The following is a 14,102-nucleotide window of genomic DNA, read 5'->3' on the forward strand; positions in this document are numbered from 1 at the left end:
AAATGCCAGATTGTCGGCTTTTTGCTCTATTACTCCCTTTAAACTACATGAAAGGCAAATGAGGCCAAGGCTGGGAGGGTCAGAGGAAAGTTGGACTTCAAACTCTCTCGGCTCTCAAGGCTGCATTCCTGGCTGCTATGACAGCAGATGTGTCTGAGAGTTCTTCCAGGTTTGCAGAAAATAGTTTCTGTATCAAAAATTTCCTCTGCTGTCTCTCCCACTGTGCAATCTCAATAAATGCTTGGGTTTAATTTGCCAAAGAATTATCTTTTTGCAGTGCTGTGTAGCCTTAAGACATCACTGTCGCCTACTTCAACAATACAACACAGTCACTCGTTTCTCTCTGTAGAAGTGATTTCCTTCTCAGAACCACACACGGACTTCTAGAAACCCAGTCTCTGAAGTCAGAGGAAGGACTACAGAAAGGGAGAGCCATGGTGAAGCAAACCCGTGGTGAAGGTCAGGCAACCGAAATTTTTCTGGGACGTGATTTCCATCTGTTTCAACTGAGCATCAAAGTCCATCACTAGAAAAGATTTTTTTTTCCCCTTTTTAATTTAAAAAGCAAGCTGGGCTTCCCTGGTGGTCCAGTGGTTAAGACTCCACACTTGCATTGCAGAGGGCACGGTTCTATTCCCTGCTGGGGGAACTAAGATCCTGCAAGCCACATGGTGAAGCCCGCCCTCCCCAATTAATTAAAAAATAGTAAAAGGTAAGCAACATGCACCTGTGGAAAACATTCTAGAAGTTCTCCAAAAGGTAACTATCTGATCCAGTAATTCCTCTCCTAGTTATAAACCGAGGAGGAATGAAAACATGTCCATCCAAAGCCAAAAAGTGGGAACAACCCAAATGTCCATCAAATGATGAGTGGACAAATAAAATGTGGAGTGTGTGTGTGTATCTCCATACAATGGAATAAAAAAGGAAGAAAGCAGTAATATATGCTACCACACTGTAAACCTTGAAAATACAATGTTAAGTGAAATAAACCATTCTTAAAAGGCCACATATTGTATAATTTCATATAAATGAAATGTCCAGAATAGGCCAATCTATAGCCATAGAAAGTAGATTAGTAGTTTCTAGGAGTTGGGGAGGAGGGCGGGAAATGGGGGTAACTGCTAAAGGGGTTTTCCTTTCAGGCTGGAAAAAAATTTTAAATGGATTGTTACACAGTTCTGTGAATATACTAAAACCCACTGAAGGTGAACTATAAAGTATGTGAATTATATCTCAAAATTGTCAGAAAAAAAGACAAGCACACTTCTTATTTCATTTAAAATAAAAATGAACAACTCTCCCATCCCCAGTCCCATACTCCAGTAAGGGATTATAGCAGGACAGGGTTTCCCAATCTTTTCATTATGGAAATCCAGGCAGCCATTACCCATTGCAAATGACACTCCTTGAATCTTACTTGCCATTTCTGTAAAGGAGCAGCAGTTTAGGGGGAGTTCTAAAGTCAAGTCGATTGGGAGAAGATGGCCTTATTGTCAAAATTACACTTGAAAATCCTTTAAATCATCCACAGGGGCAATATACATGTTTTATATACAGATCCCTGAACTGTAATTCTTCATCCATTTAAGATGAAGCACCAGTGAATTTGGAGAAGGCAATGGCACCCCACTCCAGTACTCTTGCCTGGAAAATCCCATGGACGGAGGAGCCTGGTAAGCTGCAGTCCATGGGGTCGCTAAGAGTTGGGTACGACTTGAGCGACTTCACTTTCACTTTTCACTTTCATGCATTGGAGAAGGAAATGGCAACCCTCTCCAGTATTCTTGCCTGGAGAATCCCAGGGACAGAGGAGCCTAGTGGGCTGCTGTCTATGGGGTTGCACAGAGTCGGACACAACTGAAGCGACTTAGCAGCAGCAACCAATGAATTTACAAAACAAGATCTAAGTAGATGCCTGAGCATCTAACCATACTTGTCTTTTTTCTGTGTTTTATAATTTATCCTCGTAAGTAGTAAATGAGATAAACAGGTCTCATCTCTAGCTGGGGATATCAGTCAGAGTACATACATACATGAATGCTGCTAATGCATTTGGCAGGCAGTGCTCTATCAAGTCAGATTTCCTACTGAACCCTCCATCAGCTGCTAGTTTCCCACAGATCACAGTCTGTCAATTTTTCTATCGTTCCTTCACATTTACTGGGCACCCTTTTGGTATAAAGCTCTAAGTTTGTTATGTTTCACACAAAACTAAGATATAGTCTCTGCTTTCAAGAACTACTGATTCAATCCTCATCAACTTAAAATTTCCAAGTTCTCTTTATTTTCATACCTTAAAATTAAGTAACCAGATTTCCATTCCCCCTCCCCCAAAACTCTTTGTATAATCACTTGTCTTTCTTCTGAGGGAGAAGTAGAAGTATGCATTTAATCACATTCAAGATAGCCAGAAGGCTGACTTGTAACTGAGGAAACAGGCAGCCAGCAATCAGCCAAGGAGTCATCACTATCTCTGAGTTTCAGTAGGTCTTATCTCAGTCCAAATGAAGAGTTAGCATGGCCAATGTCCAGACATGATTTTCTCTTCTCTTAATGTAATGATCTGACCTAAAGCTGAGTCTGATGGAAGATTTAGGCATTAGCTAAGAAGTGAAAAGGAAGAAGGGTGGCTTTTTGCCTGTTGAAGGTTCACTGTGGTCTCAGCTGCTACAATCAAAGATAACCATACTGCTTAGGAACACATTTCTTAATACAAGTCAGTCTTCTTGTTCAATTTTACATTGTTCATTTTATATTTATAACCCACCTAGTCTTCATGCACCTTACTATAAAAGGAGAGGGACTGAGACTTATTTTTCTTTGGATTCCTAGCATCTAGCTGTGCTTGGCCTACAGAAATTACTCAATAAATGTTGATTAGAGAGCTGTAAACCCAACACACGTGGTTCTGTGTACTCCTGCATAAAAACAGGAACCACAGTTCAGAGAGACAGTAAAAAGATCAATGGTTGCCTGGGGTGGGGGTGGGGAATAAATGGACAGAGCACAGAGGATTTTTCACACAGTGAAGATACTCTGTATGATGCCACTGTGATGGACACATGGTCATCATACATTTGTCCAAAGCCACAGAAGAGACAACACTAAGAGTGAACTTGTATATAAACTGTGGGCTTTCGATGACTATGAGGTGGCAACACAGGTTCACGGGATATAAAAAATGTACCTCTCTGGTGGGGATGTTGAAAATGGGGGGAGGCTACACATGTGTGGGGGCAGGAATATTTGGGATATCTCTGTACCTTCCCCCCAACTTTGCTGCAAACCTTATACTACTCTGAATAAAAAAACCCAATAACTGGGTTTGATTTTTAAACAGCATGAAAGGCTTACACATTGGTCTTTGAAAGACTTTCCACTGCAACAGTTGCTCTTTCTTGGGAGGAGGGGGATGAAACAGTGGGATAATAGCTGTTTTAATTTTTATTAGGTTACGCCCAGTAAAGAACCAACTGGAAGCAACTCTCAAGCTTAAACTTTCTCACTGACACCTCTCAGTCGGGAAAATGCAAAGATAAAACAGTGATATCTGCCACCCGGGGGTGTCAGCAATTGCTCTGTGTGCTTACCCTCGGTTCTGTAAATCCTCTAAGTTGGAGGCATTCCATTCCGAGCCCTGCAGAACCAGAAAGACAAGGTTAGGGAGAGAGAATTAGCAAATGGACCAAATACAATACTTGAAAAGGAGTTCTATGAGGGGAGAAGCACAGTTTCTAAAAAGGAGGCCAATAACGGCTACCACGTTTCCCCTCTAAGTGCCAGGGACTTTAAATGCTATCATATTCAGTTCTTACAAATGATGAGAGTAAGAAAGTTACCTTCAGTTTTCAGAGGTACGAAAACTAACCCATATAGAATTCAAACAATGTCTGCTCACGATCACATTTGCTCTAACAAGGCAGTTTTAACATTGTCACACCAATACCAAAACCAATAATGAAAATATTAAGTTCAAATTTTCTTTGCATTTCTTTTTCTTATTATATCACACTAAGGAAATATCAATAACCTCAGATATGCAGATGACACCACCCTTATGGCAGAAAGTGAAGAGGAACTAAAAAGCCTCTTGGTGAAAGTGAAAGAGGAGAGTGAAAAAGTTGGCTTCAAGCTCAACATTCAGAAAACGAAGATCATGGCATCTGGTCCCATCATTTCATGGGAAATAGATGGGGAAACAGTGTCAGACTTTATTTTTTGGGGCTCCAAAATCACTGCAGATGGTGACTGCAGCCATGAAATTAAAAGACGCTTACTCCTTCAAACGAAAGTTATGACCAACCTAGATAGTATATTCAAAAGCAGAGACATTACTTTGCCAACAAAGGTCCATCTAGTCAAGGCTATGGTTTTTCCAGTGGTCATGTATGGATGTGAGAGTTGGACTGTGAAGAAAGCTGAGCGCTGAAGAATTGATGCTTTTGAACTGTGGTGTTGGAGAAGACTCTTAAGAGTCCCTTGGACTGCAAGGAGATCCAACCAGTCCATTCTGAAGGAGATCAGCCCTGGGGTTTCTTTGGAAGGAATGATGCTAAAGCTGAAACTCCAGTACTTTGGCCACCTCATGCGAAGAGTTGATTCATTGGAAAAGACCCTGATGCTGGGAGGGATTGGGGGCAGGAGGAGAAGGGGACAACAGAGGATGAGACGGCTGGATGGCATCACTGACTCGATGGACGTTGACTCTGAGTGAACTCCGGGAGTTGGTGATGGACAGGGAGGCCTGGTGTGCTGCAATTCATGGGGTCGCAAAGAGTCGGACACGACTGAGCGACTGAACTGAACTGAAGGAGTATAATCAGAGTATGTATCATGCTTAAGCTATCTGAATTAATTTTTTTTCTGTGAGGTTATCAGTTTGATATACATGTGGGTTCATTTGCTCCTGCTTATATTCAATCTTAGGGTGTGTTTTTTCTTCCATGTTTTCAATTTTTTCTTTGAATATGCAAGACTTTTAAAAGGTTGAGAGTCAAAAGTTTATTAAAAAGTAAACTTGGAAGTCTCACTCCCACTCCTATCTCTTCAATCTCCATGGGAAACCATTTTTATTAGTTTGTGGCTTATTCTACGTATGTTGTATTTTGAAAACATGTAAGCAAATATGTATTATTGCTTCTGACTTACACACAAGTACTGTACTACATCTACTTTTTTTGTTCTTTGCTTTCTTCACTTTACAACGTATCCTCAAACCCACTCTGCATCACAGTGCCACTTTCCCCATAGCCTTGCCAATAAGATATGCAGTTAAGCTTTTGAATATTCTCCAAACTGATAGGTATGAAATGTTATCTCAGTGTAATTTTCATTTGCATTTCTCTTAAGTGTAAAAGTGAGCAACTATTCAATGCTTTAGGTCCATTTTCTACCTTTGAGCTATCTGTTCATGTCTTTTGAAAAGGCAAAGTTTTTTAAAATAAGAATTTATCTATTCCAGAAAAATGCATTAAGTGGAATTTTGCATTAGAAGACTCAAGTTCAAGTCCTGACTCCCCCTCTGACTGGGGGGCCTTGGGCAAACTGCTTAACCTGTCTTCACTTTCCTATCTGTAAAATAAAACACTCTCCCCACTCTAGCCCTAGGAATCTAATGGATGGATACCTTCCCCTCAAACTGTAAAGTTTCTCCCATTGCTTTTTCCATGTGAGAACACAAAGAGCAATCCTGACTACACTGCCACACTGATCTCAGACTACAGCCTCCAGAACTGTAATGTTTCTCCCATTTACACAGACTTCCCTGTGGCTCAAATGGTAAAGAGTCTGCCTATGATGCAGGAGACCAGGGTTCGATCGCTGGGTCAGGAAGTGCCCCTGGAGAAGGGAAAGGCAATCGACTCTAGCATTCTTGCCTGGAGATAGAAGCCTGGTGGGCTATAGTCCATGGGGTCCAAAAGGTTGGACACGACTGAGTTATATATGCCAGCACCTCCACCTTGCTCTCCCCCACCACCTTTCTCTCATTTAAAAATGGAAAACCCTCTCTCCATCCTAAATCCTCTAAACATTGTCCTTCTCTTCTTCCCTTCATGGCAAACACTCCCCAGAAATATAATGCTCACTTTCTATAATTCTTCATTTCCCATGTATTTCAACCCATAACACCATGGCTTCTTGCCCTCATCACTCTCGCTAATGACCTCTTCTAATTGTTTAAACCAGGTCACTTTGGTAATCTTACTCTACTGGCTTTCTGTATTTCTCTTGATATTGTCATTACCCACTCCTTATTTAGATCAGACTGCACAAATATCTAGCTTCATGCCTAGCACAAAAAAGAGGATCATCAAATGACTGTTGAATAAATGGTCAAATGAGATAAGTCAGTGAAGCACTCTGAAAACTGTCAAGTGTCACTCTAGCACTACCTTCACATTACAAGTGATCTGCAACCTGGCCACCGAACTAGCAGACCTCAAGGATGCTGTAGGAAAAGGCCAGTAAGTGATGGACTGATCAAAAGATCAGGGCTCACTTGACTTGCTTTTAAAATAAACATGTATAAAAGGTTCTTAAGACTCTGTGCTCAACACTGGAAAATACTCCCACACCAAAGAAACGGGCAAGAAGAATAAAAACAGGGCTTTCAAGGAGACAGAAGCCAAGCAATAAGGGTTGAGTGGCTAAACTGGAGCCAGGGAAATGTGACCACCTCACTTCTTAATTTAGAAATCTAAATCCCCTACAGAATTCTGTCCAGCTAGATGGAAATAACCCTGACGTGATGGGAAGAGTCCATGGTTTACATCCACCAGTCCAGAGAAACTTCAATCTGACAATCTGAAATGACACATACCCAGAAACAAAAGAAATTAAATTCATCAGCTACTGACTTAGTGAGGCTCACAGCAAGTGACCTGGGCTCTGCCTAGGGCTGCTTCAGCTTGGAAGAACTGGAATCAACATGGTGTCATTACTTTTCTGTCCTTAATACCAATGCCATGCATATTAGCCTCCTGGGGTCCTCCAAAAACTCAATCTTTTTTATTTTTCTCCATGTTTCTCAGGCTTACAACAACATACTTCCATGGGGGTTTTCACTGAGTTCTATGTAATTATGCTAAGCGTATTTTAATTGTACAGAAGTATAAAATGAAATCTTAAAACTGCAATACATCTTAAAATAAGTTCACTTCCATCTTTCACTTTGGTTCACCCACACTGTACTCTGGCCCAAAGACTGAAGTGACTGATTTTTTTTGTTTTTTTCCAAATGTTATCCTTAGGAAATGGCCTTGTTGGGGACCAAGTATTCCAAGCAAAATAGAAGAGGACAGCACATTTATGGCAAAGGAGGAGGACTATACTGGGGGTTCTGCTAAGACCATACAGCTCAACACAGAATCTCTAAGGACTGGTATGCCTGTCCAAATCTTTATCATACCACAGCTACAGCATCAATGCTGTGAGTCACTTTACTGTGGTACAAGCTCTACAATTTCTTCTTCTAAAAAGTTGATGATACACATCTCCAGTTGAAGGGCAAAAATCCTGAACAAGAGACTTACCTTAATGTTTCTTTGAAATGGAAACTTATTTTTAAAGGATTTGTAATGTCAAATCTTGAAAAAGATAACCATCAGTGGTAAACGTCTGACTACTTTTTTATTCACGAAGAAAACTACTGGTTGCCTGTCCAATAGTTCCGTGTTTCCCTTGTTTAACTAAGAAAGCTGCCGGCCTTTCTGCAAAGGATCTCTGTTCACATCTAGCATTTTCTCAGCCAAATCGGACAGCCTCCAGGAGAGCTGTTGATACTGAGATTTGGATGGGCAAAGGCTTCCAACTCAGAGGAGTAGTACACTCTTAAGGGTGGGGAAAAACTTTTTCTGGAAATACCCTGGCTTCCAACCAATCAACCCTGTCTTCTCGAAGCAAGTTTTTCTTTAAATTATGCTCTATACTTTTCTTCTCAATATCAGCTGGACACGTTTCCGAATAAACATCTCTGTGCAGTGCACTACAGAGCTGAGCATTCTTCCTCAGGCAGGGGAGAATTCCTGCTGCCTCCCTTCACACAATCTGCTTGCACTCCAGGCATGGCAGCTATGAACAAGACGAAATGACTTTGCAGAAAATTAACACCACCACTTGCAGTTTGGATAAGACCTCTTTTTCCAAGTCAACTGCAGGGAAAGCCAGCGGAGCACAGACTCACTGGAGAAGAGATACGGGTTTGGACACAGGATGTGGCGATGCAAACAAAGGGAGGAAGCCATGAAGGAAGAGGTACAATAAGATGTTTAGACAACCTATTTGTGCACTTATTTTGCCGCATAAGTTAAATTTCAGAATTCTCCAGTTCGAAAATTGCCCCCTACAAAAGAAAAATATTCACAAGGCAAAGAGCATGTCCATTTCAAGAAAACAGAATTATATCTGAAGCTGAATACATTTTCCGTTTTTCAAAAATATGCACATAGATACATATTTTAAAAAGTAAAAAAGAGCTAGAAGGCAGTATTATATAAGGAAGGACAAGGGTGTTTATCTCTCTTGGTGTTAATTAAATGTCGTTTATTGTCTTCTAAAGTTGTCTAAATTTTTTGCAATGAAACCAAATTATTTTTGTAGTAAGAGAAAAACCCAAGACAGAAGACTATGCCAATAATCATGAAATAATAGGATGACTCTATTGATACAAATGCTCAAAGGCCTTTCTAGCTGACTAGAGACTAATCTGGGGGAGAACTGGATTGTTCTTTCTGTTTAAAGTACTATTAACGTGTATTTATATGTCCTAAAACAGTAACATTTGAGGAAGAGGTAAGGAGAAGGTAGTTCTTGAGAGGGTGGCATCTGAAACACAGGGAAGTATGTCTGAAATTAAATAGCTAGATAGTGACTGAATTTGACATTTATCATGTCTGCATCCTTTTAGGTATTAAGATTCAAGCTCAGTGGAAAAGCAACTCCAACTTTATAGCTTTGGTCACTTTCTAACGAGTTATTTTTGGCTACAGGCACTTGCCTGTCATAAAAATTAGTCATGTTACATGGAGACAGTTGGGGGCAGGGTCCATTTGAATGAATGACTCATACGTTTTCTATGGACAACACAAAAAAATTCTTTCCAAGGATACAAGAACCGGGAATACTTAAACCCTCATAGAATTACACACAAAAGTCAGCAAAGCCAGGTGCTACACAAATGGAAAGGTCAATGACAGTTTTGCCATATGATCTATATCCAGAAATGGCAACACACATTGGTCAAGTTAAAGTAATGGAAAAGAAGTTCCCCTCCCAGCTCACAGGTTTTCATGAGTAATTTCATAGCTATACACCCCATGAATCACTCGACAAGCACACACACTCCAAAGTGTCAACAAGTTAATTCAGGGCACAAGGCTTCAATGGCATGAAGTCTAACTGCTGGGTGAAATAAACTCATATTCAGGGTGACATGATCCAGTTTAGTCAGTTCCTGTGCACTTATTCCTCTTTCCTGTTTCCCAGCTTCTAATCATTTCACAGCTCACAAATGTCCTTATCGGAGAAAGGAAGTGAAATTCAAACCAATCGATTTAGTTCCTTGCTAGCATTTTTAGTCAAAGTATGTGAGAACCAGAAATAAAAGGGAGGTTTTGGTGTTCTCCACTGACTTTAATTATCCTTGTGTATCCTTGTTCCCACTACCATGTACAAATGAAAACAAGAACTCTTTAACATCTGGGAGATAAACCGGTCTTGGGGTTTTAGAATCTTTCCTAATCCATCTGTCAGAGAGCTCTCCTTGGGCTAATTACAAGTCACTGAATGTCCAGCACCATCAAGAACAATTTTAAGTCACTGAAGATTTGGTAATCAAAAAGTAACTGAGGGACTGAAAATGTAGCTGCAGGGTTTCAAATATTTTAAAAGTCCAATAGTCTCTGTTAGAGGTGGTTTTCTGCTCTGTTCAGATGCATCAGACCTTAGACCCATTTGGAGTGACATCCAAGGATCACTCTCTTTGTATACACTGGACTGGTCTGCTTTGTGACTGACTATTACTTCCAACGGAATGAGATCTTTAACCACCCATGGGGAGAAAAGCCTTGATGTGTAGCGTCTGCCAACTTCCTTGGTGTAAATTTCCCACCATAGTCAATTGTTGTCATTGAGTAACTGGGAAGAAATGAGCAGAAGCATACCATTATATAACCTTTCCACCACACAACAGACGTAAATAACCTTTAGAGCACAGATAACAGTAAAATGTAGTCAAATAATTAGGGGGTGATGAGGTTTGGGTATTTATTACCTTTGTTTTTAACAAAAGCTACATTTTATTTAAGTATAATAAAATTTGATGATTGCCCCCCATGAGTTGGTAGAGACGAGGTTCGGCACAGCCCTTTAAATTTAAAGGCCCCAAGACTTACCAAGAACACGTGCTCAAATATCTGTGTAGGGCTATCCATCTGACCAAGGATCACTATCATTTCATTATCTATAAATTCCTTGAATTCTCGCAAGTTGCACACCATTTGCATTTCCAGTTCAGTTCGTATCTGAAACAGAGATGACATAACTGTACTAATCTCTGAATGGTCCCTCTGGACTTTCAATTGCTCACCATTTCCAGCCTCGCCCCTCCATTATTAATCTACCTCTAGCCTTGAACAATGAGGACTCAAGGTCTCTTACCTCTTTCGATGTGATATTCTCCAAATCCTTTTGCATCATAATCTCCCTTAATCTGGTTTTAATTAGCCTCTCTGTCCGCTCACGTTCAGTTGGTCTGAGAAGAGAGAAATGGTGATTTTTCTTAGGTAGGAAACTGACCAAGATAATGAATGTGTCATTTGATTACGTTTCCAAATTATCAGGCTTTTCCTTTTGTTAATCTTAAATTTATATTCTGGAGGCAGGGAAAAAAGAAATTGGTATTTTAGAATGTTTCTTTTCAGAATGTATAGAATGTAACAGGGAGAAATTATTACTTGAAGAGACTGTACATGTCTAAAAGCCCATAAATACATTCATGTATAAAGATCCAAGAAGGAGTAAAGACAAATAGGCTACACTGAGTGTAGTACTTTAATGGAGGACCATTTCCATCAAGTAACCCTCAACACCGCTTGCTGAGCTAGAAAACCAAGCTGGGTATGGCCTACTATGGAACTGCGTCTTTTGTAGCTTAAAAATGTCACCAAGTGCTGATCATTTGTTGCTATGACTGGGAAAGAGAGAAGAGTGATTTCTGCCTTCTTCAATGAAGCAAATTCTCTTCCAAAATGAATTTCAAGGATTAACTACCTAGAGTACCCTATCCAAAATATTTTCCTTTTTCACAAAAGCTCTTGCAGTATTTCTGTGAAATTATTATCCTCATTTCACAGATAAAGGAAACAAACAACTGAGAGGTTAAATGATATGCCAACCATCACTTATGATGGCCAAGAGAACCAGAACTCTTTGCCCAGCTTAACACTCTACCTGAAGGATAATGCTGCTTCTATTAGTCTTCTAACTCTCTTAAAAATAAAAACTTCCCTTGGAACTTTATTATGAAATCAAACTAGGAGGCTGATTCTCCAATTACTAGAAAGATACTGGTTCAACGTAACGGGATGTTTCTCTCTAAAAGCATTATTCCTTAAGATGCAGCATCTGAGTGGGGCTCACAGGGAGCTCTTTCTGCCTCCGCCTTCCCTCCTACCTACTCAAGAAGGTATCCGTTCTGTACTTCCTTATTTGGAGATGGAAATGGACTAAGCCTTCAGGCATCCTGCCTGCCTTTGCTGCCTACAGCCTTATCACTGGCTGCAAAAATAGCTTCAGTATAATCTCCAAAGATGGATGCTCTGAGCCTACAACCTTGGGGTTCCCTACCACTTGGACTCATAAGTTTCTCATGAACCCTGTGGAGTACAGCTAACACCTATGCCATTCCCCTGTCAATCAGCTCAAGCACCCCAGTCTTGACCAGGAATAAAATGCTTAACCACACTCCCCACCACTTTTCCTAGACACAGCTAACGGTAGAAAATTACACATTTCAGTCGTCTATTAAAAATAAACATTGGTCTAAAAAAAACAAATTTTAGCACCTGAGTGCAACGGGTTCGATTCCCTAGTTTAGCAGCCTTTCTCCCAATCCTTCACACTTATTGGAGCAGAGTGTTTGGGAGCAAATACACCTGGGTGGTTTTTTTTTTTTTAATTTTTTTTTTTGCTTGTTTTGTGTTCTTAAATTTTGGGTTTAGTTATTTTTGCTGAGTGTGGGCTTTTCCAGTTGTGGCAAGCAAGGGCTACTCTCTAGTTGCAGTGCGAGGGCGTCTCACTGCAGTGGCTTCTCTGGTTGCAGAGCACAGGCTCAGGAGTTGTGGCGTGGGTTTAGCTGCTGCATGGTATGTGGGATTAAATCTGTGTCCCCTGCACTGACAGGCAGATTCTTAACCACTAGACCACCAGGGGAAGTGCACACCTGGGTTTTAACCCCAGCCCTGCTACTTACTATTTATATGACCTTGAACAAATGTCTTTCTTTCACTGAGGCTGGTTTCCTTTTCTATAAAAGAACAGTAATACTCTCTGTCTCATGAGGTTTTTATGAGAATTAAATGAGATACTATGGATGAAGTGCCTAGTATAACATTTGACCTACACCGGAGGCACCATATACCTATGTTCCCTTCTCAACTTTCCTTGGATTTCATAATATAAACTTTATTCACAGTGGTGCACTTAAGTCCATTTGGCATGCATTCTCTGTATCCTCAGCATTCTTTTTAAGGCTCTTCTAGTCAACTTAGGAAAGAAGAGGGAATGGAAAAGGCATTACATCACAAACATACTTTCTCCCTCAATTTCACTAAAAAAAAATTTGGAAAATACATACATACAGAAAGAAGACAAGAATCACTGAAAATCCTTCTGGCATTATTAGTACTCTGACCTACCGCTCTCAGTCTCTTTTACTATAGACAGACACTTGTTTACTAAATGTATCTTAAGACTGTGGTTATATTGTACACATGAAGAATTAATATTTAATGGGTCTTTACCATGTGCCAGGGACTATATTTTACATATTTATTTATTTATTTTTGCTCAGGGATAGAGAGAGATTATAGGCAATTTCATTTTCTTTGTTTTTTGGGGCTATAATTTTCAAATTCTCTCTAATAAAATCAGGAAAAATGAAAAGAAAGGTTTTCTCTAAGTGTCTGTTTACAAAAACAGATGAGACGTCTGTTCCTCTGACACCCATCAACCAGTCATAAAGAGTAATTCAATAACACTGCTCATGTGGACTTTGCTGGCAATCAGTGGTTAAGATTCTGAGCTTCCACCCCAGGGATCTAAGATCCTGCAAGCTGTGTGCCATGTCCAAAACAACAACAACAAAACAAAATAAAAAAAACAAAACCCAAACAACAATAAAACACTGCCCCCAATTCTGAAGGCCATACTATGCTTATCTTTTTAGTCACTGTGGAATCTTGAAGGGACTAGAGCTACTTAGTACTAACTGACCCTCATACCAATCATATCCTACACAGAAAAGTTTCCACTTTTTTAATGACTATTCCCTGCACACGATTCTTGGAAATTTCACTTTTTTCTAGTAAAAAAGCATTTCTTATCTAAATTAAGCCTTTAAAAATTCATGAACTGTTTAGGTGTCACTTCAGGAATCTGAAGGCGAAGGGATGTAAGATCCTTTTAGTAAGTCTCTACTCTTCTTTCTCAGATGTAGAAAATACCTTGGAGGTATTGAAAGATCAATTCAGAACAAAATAAACATCCTGATTAATTTTGAAAGCAGGAACTAGGTATGAAAAAATTTCCAAAACAGTCACATAAGTTTCAACACACAGACCTAACTAAAAGGAAATAAACATCAGCTTCAACTTTAGGTCTTTATCCAATTCACAGCACAGCAGCGAGATTTAATAAAAAATCTACAGACCTGATAAGTCAAATGCAGGGCTGAGTAAGACATGAATTATAAAATGTATTTAAAAAAATCTTAGCAGAAATCAGTTAAAAATTCAGCATAACAATGTCAGTATTCTTTTAAATTGACTGGAAACGTTTTCTGAAGTGTTTAGAAACATCTACGCTAAAGCTTCTCAATGTCA

The 14,102-nt window shown here is 39.8% G+C and overlaps 1 protein-coding gene across 8 annotated transcripts in view; it reads right to left on the reverse strand.

Annotated features, from left to right (window-relative positions):
* The window catches only part of SSH2 (slingshot protein phosphatase 2), a 245,460-nt gene that overhangs the window by 23,667 nt on the left and 207,691 nt on the right, over window positions 1-14,102 (reverse strand). For all 8 annotated transcript variants that reach the window (XM_070292540.1, XM_070292539.1, XM_070292538.1 and 5 more), the window contains 3 exons: window positions 10,660-10,753; window positions 10,395-10,523; window positions 3,594-3,640 (listed from right to left, as the gene is read on the reverse strand). In XM_070292540.1, the coding sequence (XP_070148641.1) occupies window positions 3,594-3,640; window positions 10,395-10,523; window positions 10,660-10,753 (270 nt within the window). The remainder of the gene's footprint in view (window positions 1-3,593; window positions 3,641-10,394; window positions 10,524-10,659; window positions 10,754-14,102) is intronic.

This window comes from Ovis canadensis, chromosome 11 (genome assembly GCF_042477335.2).
Source record: "Ovis canadensis isolate MfBH-ARS-UI-01 breed Bighorn chromosome 11, ARS-UI_OviCan_v2, whole genome shotgun sequence".
In the NCBI taxonomy this organism is placed as follows: domain Eukaryota; kingdom Metazoa; phylum Chordata; class Mammalia; order Artiodactyla; family Bovidae; genus Ovis; species Ovis canadensis.